Source organism: Dipodomys merriami, unplaced genomic scaffold (genome assembly GCF_024711535.1).
Source record: "Dipodomys merriami isolate MVZ:Mamm:240054 unplaced genomic scaffold, mDipMer1.0.p SCAF_3, whole genome shotgun sequence".
NCBI lineage: Eukaryota > Metazoa > Chordata > Mammalia > Rodentia > Heteromyidae > Dipodomys > Dipodomys merriami.
Genome location: NW_027204492.1, coordinates 100,693,318 through 100,708,982, shown reverse-complemented (window position 1 = coordinate 100,708,982; position 15,665 = coordinate 100,693,318). Strand labels below are relative to the sequence as shown.

The window sequence follows — 15,665 nt, the reverse complement described above, 5'->3', positions numbered from 1 at the left end:
TTTGTTTTCTTAAGATGAAAAAGTTCAAGTCAAAACTCCATAAAAGTAAGAGTTTAAATGGTTTGTGTATTCTTTGGCTTATTCTTAGAGGAGAAAAGAGAGCTAGGGCTCAGAAAGGCTTTGGAGAAATTTAATCTCTTTTGTCTCTAGCTTGTCCATAAGCTTAGCTTATCTCCTCATCTCTGTGTGTGGCTAAGCCTTAGGGGACAAGGAAAAGACAAGATAGGCTGGACTTGTTTAATGTTCCACCTGAAAATATTTCTTATGATCATTTAAAGGAGAAAAATGAGTAGAGACCTTTACAATGGGAATGGATGGCAACTGAGCCAAGCCATCTGCCCTAGTCCTCTAGTATTTGCCTTTCATTAAGATTTATACTTCTCTATGCAGAAGAAGCCAAGAGCTAACCAAAAGGAAATTGTGTAGGGCTGTATGTACCATTTAAGCATAGCAAGCTACCCCTCTCTCCAATAATACAATGTTAGTCACGTCAAGGAATTGCATGTTTCAGAGGAACTTGCAGTAAGGTGATTATAAACTAAACAATGTTCCTTGAGCATGAATGCCAGATAGTATTCTTTAAAGAAGAATCCAAAGACAAGGCAAATACAGAGATTAAACCTTCACATTTATGTAGCTGACATACACAAAGGGGTTGGCAAATCAGACTTTATCCCCTAGAAACATGTGTCTTATTCCGACACAGTCAATGTAATGTAAAATAATACTCGGACTGGAGACGCTAATCCTCATTTTCGATTTAAATACCTGCAATTTAATGTGTGACAGGAACAGTACAAACCAAATTTTATGACACTTTAAAAGCAGTTCTACATCTTAACACGAGAAACCTGCTGTCAAACAAGAACAGTGTGTCATTTCCTGTTTAGAACTAGGGTAATTAGCCAACATCAATAAAAGAATACAGAGTTAATATACATGACTTACATCTGTACTTGTCTTCCAAATGTGCTTTACACAGAGAAATGATGCCGGTTTTAAAAGACAGGACACGGATCCTCCCGGTTCGTCCCCTGTTAGGAAGAATCAAAACAAAACAATTACATTCTACTAGAGGCTAAAAACATCGAGGGCTGAAATAAACAGCCTGGATATGGGAAGTGAATTGACCATTGTTTGTTAGATTAGTGAGAACTTTTCTGAGTATGTTGATCTATTTGGCTCATGACTTCAAATTTGAACTAGATTAAATCAATATTGACCAAATATATAATTATTTAGGCAGTACTGGGGCTTGAACTCAGGGCCTCATGCTTCCTAAGCTGGCATTTAACCACTTGAGCTATGCCCACAGTCCTCTATTTTGGTTACAAAACCCCCGAAATTACTAACAACTAACTGCTCTGTTCTCTTAACCCACTCACAGATGTTCATCAAATTTCCCCTTATTAAGAATATTAATTGGGACTAGAAGTGTGGCTCAAGTGGTAGAGTGCCAGCTGTGAGCAGAAAAAGCCCATCCCGAGTGCAAGACCCTGAGTTTAAGCTCCACTGCTGGTACACGTGTGCCCATGCACATGTGCACTGGTATAAGACACAAAATATAAAATATAAAGATTTATATCCCAAAAGCTCATGGCACGCTATTAGAGAACACTCAAATATATGTTCCAAAAGGGAAATTTATAAGTAGCCTGTTACTATATCAATGTTCTATTATACAGAAAGCTGAAATCAAGCATTTCATATAACAAATTTACTCACAAGCTTATTTTACCAATGGGGAAAAATAAGAATGAAAAGCTTCCCATTTGGTAGAAAAATGGCTTTCAATAATTCTCCAGGGTTTTTTGTTTTATTATAGAAATCAACTTTACCTTAGATATGGATATTTGGGGTGAACAATATGCTCAGTTTTCAAAAGTAAAATTTACTAAATCCTAAGCTAGGCACTGGTGGCTCTCACCCATTCATTACCCTAGCTTTTCAACAAGCTAATATCTAAAGACTGAGGTTCAAAGCCAGCTTGGGCAGAAAAATCTGGGAGAAATTTGCCTCCAATTAATCAGCAAAGCCAGAAGTACAGGTATGGCTAAAATGGTAGAGCTCTAAACCTTCAATGGAAAAAGACAAGTGAGAGCACAAGACCTGAGTTTAAGCCCAAGTGTGACAAAAGGGGAAGGGGGGCATTGGCTCACGCCTGTAATCCTAGCTACTCAGGAGTCTGAGATCTGAGGATCACAATTCAAAGCCAGTCTGGGCAAGAAAGTCTCTGCCACTCTTATCTCCAAGTAACCACCAGAAAACCAAAAGTGGAGCTGTGGCTCAAAGTGGTAGAGCTCTAGCCTTGAGCAAAAAGAGCTCAGGGACAGTGCCTAGGCCTGGGGTTCAAGCCCAGTGACTGACAAAACAAAAACAAAAACAAAAACAAAAACAATTCCCCCACACACACACAACTAAATCTTTCAATTAAAGAAAGATCCTGGAACCTAATACAGTAACAGAATTCTACCATTATAGATAAGATTTCCTTATCTACTTCCCTCAAATAACTCAGGTCTTTAAGGAGCTAAAATGATTCCCCAATCATTTTTTTCAGGCAGGTAGAATGGAAGTCATATTTTCATTTCAATAGCCAGGTGGTCTTGAAACTTAAAAAGCAATGCCTTATCAAAATAACCAAGAAAACAGCATAAATTTTAATGAAGGAGATGACAGAAGTCTACAACAAAGGCAAAGTAGATATGCAATTACTTTCAGTAAAATCTTCCCAGATTTCCAATGGGAATATGTTCTCATTGATGTGTGAAATGAGGCATGTAATAATTTTGAGGTCTAAGAAGAATTCAGTGAAAATCAACACCAATTCCATTGGCTTCCTTCCTCAATTGTGTTCATTAAGCTCAAGACAAAAATTAGAACTGGATCTATCTCCTGTGTGCAATCCAAAGGAAATAAGCAACTGTTCTCTAAGAGAGAAGACAAACTGAAGTGCTAAACTAAAACTTTGGACAACCTTATTAAAACAAAAAAAAAACACAAAATAATCTTCCTTGGTTTGAAGAGATGTGTTTGCTGCAGTAAGGGCTTATTTTCATTTTGTTTGGCTCATCAGTTCATTCTCTCCTGTGAAATTCTACCAGGTATCTGCTAAGACCACTCTAATCTGGTGACAGGTGTGCCAGCCTCTCCAAGAGCACAGTCATTCCTGCCAATGAGAGAGACCACTCCAAAGTAGATGGAGAAATTCCAAAATACACAGGTGAGCGAAGGAAAGAACCATGGATACCCATTGATTCATTCTATGAGTTGAAAAATGAGTATGTCAGGGTTTTCTTTTCAAATTTAGAATATTCTATCTCTTACCTCTCCTAGCTTATCAAAAGAATTTTCAAATCATATAAATGCACAAATGATTTATCACCTAAACAGGGCCATAGCTTCTGTGGCCCTATTGTAATGCTAATCACACTGTCAGTGTTCTGTAAGTTAGATTCCCTGTGATATAGCACATGCATGTTTGTACGCACACGTGTGCACACGCACACATGCACAAAGTCCTGCAGTACTTACGTATCATAAACATTTAGCAGCCAGTTAAGACACATATCCACGCAGAGAGGGACATTGACCAAATTGTTGTGCTCTTGCTCCAGGCGATCATAAATAGTGGTCAAACAATTAATGATCTGCAGTATATCCATGGGCTGATCATTTTGCTTAAGATTGTGCTGGTCCAATGCATCACATGCAGCTGACAGGCTCAAAAGATCCACTGCAAAAACAGAAAATCACAAATGACTCAAAGCACAAAATCACTATTCTTCCTTTTCCTTCCAGAATCCTGGTTATCTCCTGACCTTTAGGGGTACAGCAAACTAGAACTCCACCATCTTTATTTCTTCTTTTTTTCTTATTCTGGTATTAAGGCTTGAACTCAGGGCCTTAAGCTCTTGCTTGGCTTTTTCAGTCAAGGCTGATTCTGTACCACTTGAGGTACATCTTCTCCACTTCCAGCTTTTTTGCTGTAGCTGAACTGGAGATAAAGGATGTATCTGCCTGGGCTGACTTTGGATCATTGATCTTCAGATCTTAGCCTCCTGAGCAGCTAGGATTCAAAGTGTGAGCCATCAGTACCCAGCACTCTACATTCGCTCAAGGCCTTTGGTTTTCTGCTCTCAGCTCTATGCTAGTGCATTTGGTCAGTATTCAGGATGAGATGTAGTTCCCAAGTCTCAATAGCATTGGGTAAAGATGTGGGCAGAGACAGTTCTCTTCCCTGGTGTATGTGAAAGTTAAGGGAAACTTTATCTGGTCTATGTGAATGGAAATACTCTCACTTCAGTAAGAAAAAAATGTTACAGTAGATCTGGAAAGTGATCCTGACAACATTTTCTTGTATTAGAATTAGAAGAGGTCAGTTAGATTAATCTGTATGCCTAGGGTTGTGTAAACTCAATTTCTGGCTATGCATTTATAGTCACTGAGTGTTTCTCTCCTTGAAACAGCAGAGACCTCAGCATCTCTCTGCTGTCTTAACAACAGGCAACGAAAAGAATCAACTTCCCTAAAATTTTCAATAGGCAAACAGAAGAAATGCATAATCTATCCAGTATCCAGGCTCCACTCATTTATTTCTCCTTTCACCTTCAAGCTCTATTTTACAATGCACTTTCCAAGCTCTCCAAAGCTTTCCAACCTTCTAAAGCTGGGGGCAGGGTGGAGTCCTTTGATCTGAGATAGCATTTAATCATATGCTAATAGATCAAATTTAACCATAATGAAACTTCAACCTTGTCCAACATCAGCAAATCACAAACTTTATTCCCAAGTGACATGAAAAGATGCATTTCTCTTAAGCCAATTTATTAGCCAAATTGGAAATGCAACAACATTGCTTTTATATGGTCTTAAAACACCTAAGCTCTGGTCAGAATTCTCCTTCCTTTGAGACAAAGAATCAATGATAATTAAGTACCTCCTTCTTCCACAATTAGGGGGAAGTGGGGCTACAATTATAAATACAACTTCAGATAAACAAAAGTCATTCTAGTCAGTAAACAGCTTTCCCAATAATAAAGAATGTCCATTTAAGGTTATAAAGCATTTTGCTTTATAACACAAATACATTAGCTAACATCTATGTACGTTAGTGCCTATTATAGTACACATTTTCCCCCTTTTTTTGAATGGTGGAGGAGCCTGTGGGCATGAAGGAGTTCTGGTGGTGGAAGCAGAAGGGATACAAGGACTTTTGTCTATCTCCACTTTCTCCCAGTAAAACTGTATTCCCATTGACCAGTTTCTCTGTAATGTCCGAGACTACCATCCAGTTGATGGAAATAAAGGCTCTAGTATCTGTCTGTCTGTCTAATGCAGTACTAGCGATGTTACCCAGAGTCTCAGACATGATAGACAAGCAGTGTAGCATTAAATTACACATGTAGCTTCTTTTGTTTTAAAATATAGTCATGTGCTGCTTAATGAAGGGGACATATTCTGAGAAAAAAAATGACAGTAGGTGATTTCCATCATTGTGTGAATATCACAAAGTGTATTTACACAAATGACTATGGCTGTATCATCACCAAGTGGCAAAATCTTATGAGGATCAGTATCATATGTATGGTCTGTTTTTGGCCCAAATATTGTTATGCAGTGCAGGATTGTAATCTAAAGAAATATTCTCTTTTCACAGAAGCTGAGATTGTTAAACTGGCAGATAGAGAGTCTGATTTGAGAAGCAGGTGGCAAAATGAATGAAGAATAAAATAATATCAGTGTAAGTACGCAGGTTGGATGCTATAAGGTGAAGGTCAAATAGGGACTGCATGGGAGTCTAGAGAGGGTATAGGGATAAATGAGTGAAACTTCTATTCTCTCTTCTGTGTACCTTACTTCCTCAGAGGGCAAATTTCCAAGTACAAGTCATGAGGACATTTAGAAATACAGCACTCCAGTTCTGTTATTGGAAAAGAGGGATGGATTTCTTCCATATACCGACATTTTCAAAAATAATATATAGAAGAAAGTTATGGGTACTTTGAACTTTTTCTATTACTTTCTTTTTGTTACTTTGCTTTTAATCATTGTAACTATTTTGCTTTAGATTCAAGGATATAAGAGCAAGTGTGAAATTTTGGACTTACGTTTTTATGAAGAGTCTAATATACCCATGTGATGGAAACAAAGCAAAATTGCATGCATTTCATTTTATTGGGACTACTCCTATCTCTGCACAGGTGAATGGGCAACACACAGAAAAGAAAATCTGGAGTATAAATAGCTCCAGAGGGGAGCAAGGCAATTGCTCTAAAATAACAAGAGTAGAAGATGACACAGGAGACAGATACTATGCAGTGTACTCCACTAAAACTGGATGCACTTAAACACAACAACTATCCATCACTGAAGACTGAAGAACACATTTCTCAAGATAAATATATCACACAGAATTGTACTTTCATGGAGCAATTTTCAAAAGGATCTATTTAGTTATACTTAGTGCATGCTATAGGCCTGAAAAGATTTGACAAAAGCAATAGGGATAATTTAATTATGACACAGATCATATATTGCTCAAAATGAGCATATGAAAGAATATATGTTAACAACTTTGAAGTGAAAATTTAAACATATTGATTAGCTTTTCTGGAAGTTTCAACATGCAACCAGTAGACAGTTTTGAGAGACTATTCTTTTGCCTCAGCTAGGAATTTACATTTAAAATACATGTAACTCATAATGTGTGTGCATATGTATGTGTGTATATATTCACTAAGTGATATTTTATATATAATCTTTAAGTATATATTTATGCATATATAATCTTTAAGTAGCTGTACAAGGGCTTACCATTTAACATGTCAGTTTATAAATAAAATGCATATTGATTGGTATTACCCCTTTCATCAATCTCCTCCAATAAGGGATATATTTTTTAAAGCAATATTTAAAAGTACTGAAATATACTCTTGATTTCTAAAATCTTTGTTGTTCTGGTATTTGATGGAATTAGGATTTGAACTCAGGGCCTTACACTTGCTAGGCAGGTCCTCTTAGCACAAGAATCCCATTAATGTTTCCTGAGATGCCATTTGTATCTACTGTCCTTACTCAAGATCTTTATAAGGATGCCACAAATGTTGAGAAAGGTAGTTTTGGTTTTTTGTTTTCTTTTGGCCTTTATAGCACCATAAACTTTTAGAACTAGAAAGCACCTTTAAATCAGGTTTGTAGTTGAGAACCTGACCAAAGTTAAGGAGACTTGCTCTGGATATTATGGCCTAATACCTAGGTTTTCTGCTTTCCCATAGAGGTGTCTATAGAAAGGTGGGTGAGCTGGCTGGCAGTGGATCACACTTATAATTCTAGCTACTCAGGAGGCTGAGATTTCCAAGACTGTGTTTTGAAGCCAGCCTGGGCAGAAAAGTCCCTAAGACTCTATCTCCAAGTTAACCAGCAAAAAGCCTGAGGTGTGGCTCAAGTGATAGAGTGCCAACAATGCGCAAACAAGTCAAGAGAGCTCAAGGTCCTGAGTTCAAGCCTTGGTACCACCAAAAAAAAAGTGGTTGCAGAAGATACCATTCTTCAGAAACAAGTAAAGTTGATTATGGTGCCTACAACTTGGACACTGTGTCAATATCTGGTAATGATCAAAGAACTGCTATGCTTCTGCTGATTTTTCCTGTCCAGAAAGCAAGGTACTTGTGATAAGATTACTAATGAAATCACACCATTCTCTGAGCAGCTTTTACTTAAAGATGAAAGGCTTTCCAAGTAAATCTTTGCACTTTAAAAAGACCAGTGCACTGGGGTGGAGCTATCTGTTCTGTCAGGGTTAATTCCAAAGGGTCTGACATTGATATGAGAACTTTTGCTCAAATGTCTACACAGCACCGTGGTTAAAACAATGAGGAGATTTACTAGGTTGACATATGACCTGGCTTACAGGTTATCACCACTGCTTATTGTTAACAGTAACAATGATCATTTGTATCTGATCTTGATGAGACCCATGAATACCATGGGCTTTCGTCATGACTACATAGAAAGAAGATGCGTAGGTTGCTCTAACTGGGCATGGGAAAGTTTAGTTGAAACTTTTAATTTGTGCTTTTTGGTTTCCAAAGGTTTTTGTGCTAACACAAGTGATTCTTGAGCCAAGAGACAAAATGCATCATAGCATGGTTCTTATACACTGAAGGCAATTGAATCTTACACTTAGCCTCTAGAAAGGTGATGTCTCCTGTGGCTACATGCATACAGTGCTTTCAGTGTAGTTTGAATACTGTATCCTGTTCTTGAAATGAACTGTAGATACATAAGCATTGCTATTTAGGCTCTATAAGTATTTTTAGAAAGTGAATTGTCTAACTTCCACTACTAGTGTAGTTAACACCAGAAATGTAAACAATTACATGACTCCTAACTCATTCTTTGCATTACTGAGAAAGAAAAAGACAATTCTAATAAAAGGGATGATAATGAACTGCTGGTGTTGGTCACCCAAAGCTACCAATGGTTTGAAGTAGGACAGACTTTGAAGTTGGTTACTGATAATACACCTTCCTAGTAAAATCTGGGAATGATAGAACCTGAATGCAAGAAGCCACCAAAATGGACTAGAAAGGAGCTGCAAACTGATTGTAAGGCTGATAAAAATGTAATCCCTTGGTCGTGCCCAGTAAAATTTAAAGAACAGGATCTCCTTTTGTTGAGCTTCGCCCTCTCTGGCCTGCAGGTGGAGTTCCAGCCACAGGAACCTGAGCAACTATCACTGGGACAAATGGGACACCTGTGAGACCAATTACACTTTAAAAGATTAAAAAGATTCAACTGGGAAATGTACAGGTGTTCCCCACTTTGCTATAATTTTCCTTTGTCAGTACAAGACCTAGTCATTCCCAGACTGGGCTATAATTTCAATATTTCCAAGTAAGAAACTATGGTTATTTGTTAGCACAAGAATTCCACAGGGATCAATGTACTAAGTCACCTTCCGTGCCCCGCCCCCCCCAACCTGGCCTAATTGGTCATTATAAACCTTTTGTTGCCTAGAAGGCAGAATAGTCCAGTTTCTCTATAGGACAGATTGTTCCTTTACCACTGGGAATACACTAATGGAAAGCCTGGAATGTCCCATTTTGCTACCAACAATGGATGGCTGAACCCAAGGGCCATACTTTATGTATATAGTGGGAAGGGGTTGGATTAAAATTAATAGTAGAGGAAGTAAGGTGTGTGTGGTTAATCTTGATGGGAAGGTAGTCACCAAGTAGGGTTCACAGGGGAAATAGAACACAATGTCTATAAAAGCAAAATACTTCTGTAGCTTTGACTCACATGTTGTGAGTTAATACCTGTTCTCCCTCTAAAGAGGCAAGAAGTGAGACAACTGGCCAACCTATGGAGCACAATGAATGAAGCGAAGGGGAATCCTGTGACAGACTACATGAGGCAATAATAAAGTGGCTATGCCTTTTGGTTCTTGTTGCACAGCATTTAAGTTAGTAAGCAACTGTGCTGAAAGTATTTCATAAGAATGTCTACCTAGTCAAATATGGAGAACAATGATTTATAATAATGTAAATGAACATGGTGGCCACTAATTGAAGATTTAATTTTAGATATGTTAGCAGGTTTATGTGTCTCTTCTTTCATAATATTTTAAGTAAAAAAAATTGCTTCCTGCCCCATTACTGTGTGGGAAAATCCCTAAGTGGGTAGAAGATGAATATATGAATCATTGAGAGAGAACTAAGTTTAATTTCCTAAGATTGAAAAGCCCAAAGTTTGATGTGGAGGGTAGTGGAAATTTCTATGGCATCCCAAACCACAGTCCATTTAGGAGTGACTACTAGTCATATGACTTTATCCTGAAACACAAGATCACTGTGTCTCAAATTTATTTCCAATATAATAATAATATTAAACTTGAGAAACAGCAACAACATGTGTGGTGGACAAGGAGCATTGGACCACCTGAAATAAAACAAGCTTCAGTTAGCAAAATCAAAAAGTGAGCTAGAAATAAGTGGCCAGGTAGAATTTGCTGTGAGCAAGAAAAGATAAATTGATGCAAAAGACCTTTTAGTACAAGAAGAACACACTTTGCAGGCATCCAATGCCAGAAGGTAGGATAACGATGGCAAGCTGACCAGAATAGCTAGAAAATGAAATCAATGATTACTGCAAGATGGAATCTACAAGGTGCTTTCTCTACCAGCTCAACATTATGATTGAGAACCAACCATTCTTTTCTTCCTGTGCAACTCATGGACATTGAGGACATTTTAAATGACTACAGTATTTCCCCTGGAAGACAGGTGGGTTTTAAGAACCCTATCTTTGAGGCATGACTATCTGTCAATAAACATAAACTGAAAAAGTGAATGGCCTCAAGATGTGCCCACAAGATGATTTTAATTGTGAAGTAAGATGAATGGTGAAAACTAATAGATAATGTAGGGATTTTTTTTTTATTTTTGGAGGGGAGGTGCAAAATAATTACACTGTCTCTGGGGAGTCCTTGTGAGGCAGCTTGAGGCTGTGGGGCCATGCATGAAATTGTGGGACCTTATGGATCCTCTTAGTCTTCACTGACAACCAAATTCAATTTAATGCCTGCTTTAGCCACTAATAATGCACTATTTGTGTAGAAAGAAAGGCATTATGTTTTTCACTTACTTTGTTGTAGCATTAGTTATGTTCAAAAGTTTGGGTTGTTTTGGGGGGGGGGAGGGTTGGTGCCTGTACTCGTGCTTGAACCCAAGGTCCTGGAGTTCTGGCTTGACTTGCTTGCTTGGCTGATGTTTTACCACTTGAGGTGTGCCTCCAGCTGGTTAACTGAGATGGAGTCTTGCAGACTTTTTTGCCCAAGCTAGTTTGAACTGCAGTCTTGCAGTTTTCAGCCTCTTGCATAGCTAGGATTACAGGTGTGAGCCACCAACACTAAGCTAGTTCAGAAATTTTGAATTCATTCAGACAACTCTAGGCTATATCAAATGTCTACAACATGTTACTGCATTGCTGAACAGAAGCAGATTATTCCCGATTTCTTGTTGTACGTAAAATACTCATCATACTTATCAACTGGAATCAATTTAGCCCCATGTCTTGAGCTCTCTCTAATCCCCCCATAGTAATAAATTAATTTGATTTTTAAGTGTAACTTTACTTGTAAAAGTTGGCTATCCTTTGGATTTTTGAAACCACACATTTATGGAATGTCATTAGAGCCTCACAAGGAGAAAAAAGGCTTAGATGATTTGCATAACCTCCAGTTGGGTATTAGCCATAAGATCCAACTTATAAAGCCCTCTTACCAAGGTATTTTTTTTGTTTTTCCTTTCTGTCAAGCTTAATTTCCATTCACAATGTGTTCAAAGGCACCATGGAGTCATGTAACTTTAAACCAGTTACAAACTGGAGCTGTTAAAGGCCAATGGTGATGCTTTTGACTTAGGTAGCAAATTCTTGTATTGGAAAATTGTGTTATCTGATTTTCCACAATATTAGAAGTTGGGCATGAAAGTAAAAAATAATATCAAGCGCTTAAGGGGCAGTGCATACTTTCTAAAGCATCTGTAATTCAAACTCTTCACTGGCATCATGAAATCTCTGAGATAACATCATTAATATCCATTAATATAAGAGTTAGTAGAAGCAGATTTTGGTAGGAAAAGCTAGCCAAGACAAAATTTATTTGCATGTACCACAAACAACAGCCCTTTATCATGGCTTTGCAGGCACAGAAATAACAAAATGCCAGAAGATAAGCCTAAGCAAATACAAAATTAAGAGGAAATTCTCAAATTACTTGTTGAAAAGTTACTAAGTAATTGGACCACACAGGTTTTCAATAATAAAAAGGATTGGCAGAATGTCTCACTTTATATTCTTACTGCTCACCATCCTCTAATTCTTGAAAATTCAGTGCCTAATTTAGATAAATACATCCTTATTTTGCTATCCTTGAATTTCTTTCAACTATGGGAAAAGTTATACTCCAAAAGGAAATGCTGAGAATTTCAAATCCGCTGAAAAGGGAAAATTTAAAGAAATCACTCTATATTCAGAGCTTAACTTTATCCCAAAGCTTTCCCTTCGAATGGCCAGCATTTTTCACAGTATCAAATTCCCCCATTTTTCTCATTATTTATCAAAAATTTTAACATGAGTTGAAATGGAAGAAAACACCTAAGTGAACAGAATTCTTTTACAACAGGGTGACAAGAAACAATATGGAAAGGTACAGTTATAATCACAAGATATTGTAGACCTTACATATAGTCTATTTCTGAGCATTTTCATGGTATAACTCAGAATAGCTAGAGTTCTCTTCTGAACTTTTAGGACCTTATCAGAATATTCTATAGCACTTTCTAATAACCAGTTCCTAATTCCCCTTTTATCAAAAGAAAGCAGTACTTCTGGGATGGGGTATGGTCCAGAGAAGAAAAACAGCAGACTTTCGATCCAGCCCCCTAACTCTACCTCCCCTCCCAACTGCTTTGTGCTGGCTATGGTATATTAACAGGTCCCTAAGGAAATCCTAGGCCTGGGGAGCCTTTTATAAACCACTTAAACTTGGCAGCTATATACCTGAAAAATGATAACTTCAGGCAATAAAGCTAAGCAGATGGGAGTCTCGACTGACTTTCATACATTCATTCCATGAAAACAGATTGAGCACTACTCTGTGCCCTGTTTCGTGTTAAGCATTGGGCACATTAATAAGATGAAAGACCTATTCTCTCCTTTCAAATAATTTCACTACTAGGACATTTCTATCTCAGTGTCAGAACCAGAGGTTCCTTGACTATCTCATTACCTTCCTCTGCAGCCCTCATAGTTGACCTCTTTCATTCCTGAAGACATGGTGGCCAAGGTTCATGGACTTTCTTTCTTCCTCAGATTTTGCCCTAACTTTAGGGTGATTTCTACATTGACCTGGATACTTCACATAACACTCTAGTCTCTGTTGCTTAACTTCCTATTATTTCTGCATAGAAATTCACACCTAATCTACTTTGCCACCTACTTACATGGTCATATCCAGATCACTTGGAATCAGGCTACCTTTGAAATAATTCTCAGCAATGCTTCTCTCTGACCCCAACTCTTGGCCTTCAGGTCCCTCACTATCTCTTCTTCTAACTCCCTTTAACATTTCTCTCCTTGATCCCTCTTCCTTCTAACTATCAGGCTTCCACCCAAACTCATAACTTCTGCTGCCCAACATGGCCTTGACCCTAGTAGAGGTCTTGGGAATTGCCCTCTCCCCTACTGGCCATTCCTTTATAATCCTTTTTGTAAGCTGCTTGGGCTCTATCGCAAATAACTCTTCAATCTGCACTCCTCCCAAGCCACCCATCCCCTCTGTAGTTGATTACAGTCAGCATCTACATGATGATGGTTCCTAAATACTGTCTGTATATTTCTCCTGAGTACCACAGCTTCAAACCCAACTCTGCCAGCCAAGTCCACCATTCACAGGGCAGCCCACCCCAAGGACCTGTCTGTTTTTCTTGACTTCCCTTCACCCTCTACATCAAATTAATCACCAAGCTATAGCACAATCCATCTCATGAATATTTCTAAACGCTCTCCACTTATTTCTATTTCTATTTTGCTAATTCAGGCCACCATATTGCTGGTTTAGATTTCTGCAACAGGCCTCTCCCCTGTCAGCAACATAACTCCCCCTCAACCCAGGCTTTGTTTCACAGCCAGTATGATTTTTCTAAATGAAAATCGGATCATGTCATCCCCTTGCCAAAATCTCTTGAAAGGCTCCCCACTGACCTCTAAATTCTTTAACTTGGGTTGAAAAAGCCTTTCACAATCTGTCTCCTGCTTCTCTCTCCAGCCTAATATTTCACAATAGCCCTCCTTGGAATTCTGTGCTTTAACCACGTGGAAGTCTTTTCAGTTCCAGAGTTCATCATGCTTTCTTTGGCATTTGGGCCTCAGATCATAGTCTTGCTTGTGACTTGGAGCACTTTTCCGAGAGGGAAATTTACTTACTCTTCTGGACTCACCTAGCTTATACTTCAAGCAAACCCTTCTTTGACCCTCACCCCACACAGGAAGATAGTCATACAGCACCCCATTCTTCCACTGTCATAAAACTAAATACATGACACTGCACTATGCTTTTCACTTTTCCTAAGTGCCTCAGCCAAAACATAAAGACAAATATCATTTTATGTTTTTACCAATCGACTATGTTGTATGTATTTTGCCTACATGTCCAGTTTTATATACCTTATTGGACTGTGGGTTCCTTCGTAGTAGGGGGTATGCCTGATGTTTTCATGATCATATCATAAATACCTAGAGACACACTCAAACTATACTACACTCTAATTCACTTTATTGACAATAGACTTTATTGACAACACTTCAATATTTCCCCAGATACTTGATTTCTTCAAAAAACAACAACAATCCAGTTATTTTTCTCTAATCTAGCATTCACTCATCTGAACTTAGCATTTAAATAATAAACCACACACATCTATAAAGTTGGTTTTGACAAAATCATCTTCATCTTCTAATATTAAATATCCTTTATAAGAAGAAGAAACAAAGAAAATGGGGAGGAGATAATTCCAGCTTCATAAAGATAATTATAGACACCACAGTGATATTCTTTGGGAAATTAAAATTATCATTATCTTATCAATTTAACATAAGTAACTAAAGAATATTAACATTATATTGCTAAGTGTAATAGTCTAGATAGATACTAAAGAGAGTTTAAAAACTGAATTCTGTGTCGCAACAGGACTTGTAACAGCTATTCAAGTGAAAAGACCTCCAATCCACTTTGGTGTTGTTTTTTTGCCAGTCTTGGGGCTTGAACTCAGGGCCTGGGCTCTGACCCCGAGCTTCTCTATGTTCAAGGCTAGCACTCTACCACTTGAGCCACAGTGCCACTTCCAGCTTTTTCTGTGTATGTGGTGCTGAGGAATCAAACCCAGGGCTTCATGCATGCTAGGCAAGCACTCTACCACTAAGCCACATTCCCAGCCCCTCAACTTTGGTTTTTAAGCAATGAAAAATTACGAATGTCTTCAAGTACTTGTTAATACTTACAGCAAAGGGCCTTCTGTAGTCTTCGGAGTTTCATGGCAGTCCTGTAAGCTGAGAACCTGACATTATTCAGGTCAGCTGAAAAATAAAGAAGGAAACAAAGATCATTTGTTATTTCATCAGAAAGCACAGACAAAAATTCCCAATGCAACAACCACAAAAATAGACTACGAAAAAATTCTTGTGTCTTTGCTCCAAACTTTGGGAGGTGAAATACTGTTTATTTAGGGTTACAAAAAAAATCCTTTGCCCCTTGACAATCAGGAAAGCTCAGTTCTGTGAGGGACTACAGTGGCAGAGCCTGCAGGCATTCATGTAGCCCTGGTTCTCAAGGGGAAAAGGGAAGACAGGCACGGTTTTTCTCTGTAGACTACAATCTGGATCTACTGTAGTGAATCTTTTCGACGCAAGATTGACAAGAACAAAGGATACATTACTGAAATCGCTTTAAGACCTTAGCAAACACTCAAATAGTAAGTAGTATTACAACTTTGCTGATTACAAAAGGTATACATGGTCACTGTAGAAAATGTAGAAAGTAAAAAATACATAAAATTGTGTAAACAAACCATCAGTGATCTTATATAATTAAAAGATCTATC

The 15,665-nt window shown here is 38.1% G+C and overlaps 1 protein-coding gene across 13 annotated transcripts in view; it reads right to left on the bottom strand.

Annotated features, from left to right (window-relative positions):
• Positions 1 to 15,665, bottom strand: part of Dmd (dystrophin) — a 2,040,854-nt gene that overhangs the window by 84,469 nt on the left and 1,940,720 nt on the right. For all 13 annotated transcript variants that reach the window (XM_070040660.1, XM_070040663.1, XM_070040664.1 and 10 more), the window contains 3 exons: positions 15,067 to 15,141; positions 3,535 to 3,736; positions 949 to 1,034 (listed from right to left, as the gene is read on the bottom strand). In XM_070040660.1, the coding sequence (XP_069896761.1) occupies positions 949 to 1,034; positions 3,535 to 3,736; positions 15,067 to 15,141 (363 nt within the window). The remainder of the gene's footprint in view (positions 1 to 948; positions 1,035 to 3,534; positions 3,737 to 15,066; positions 15,142 to 15,665) is intronic.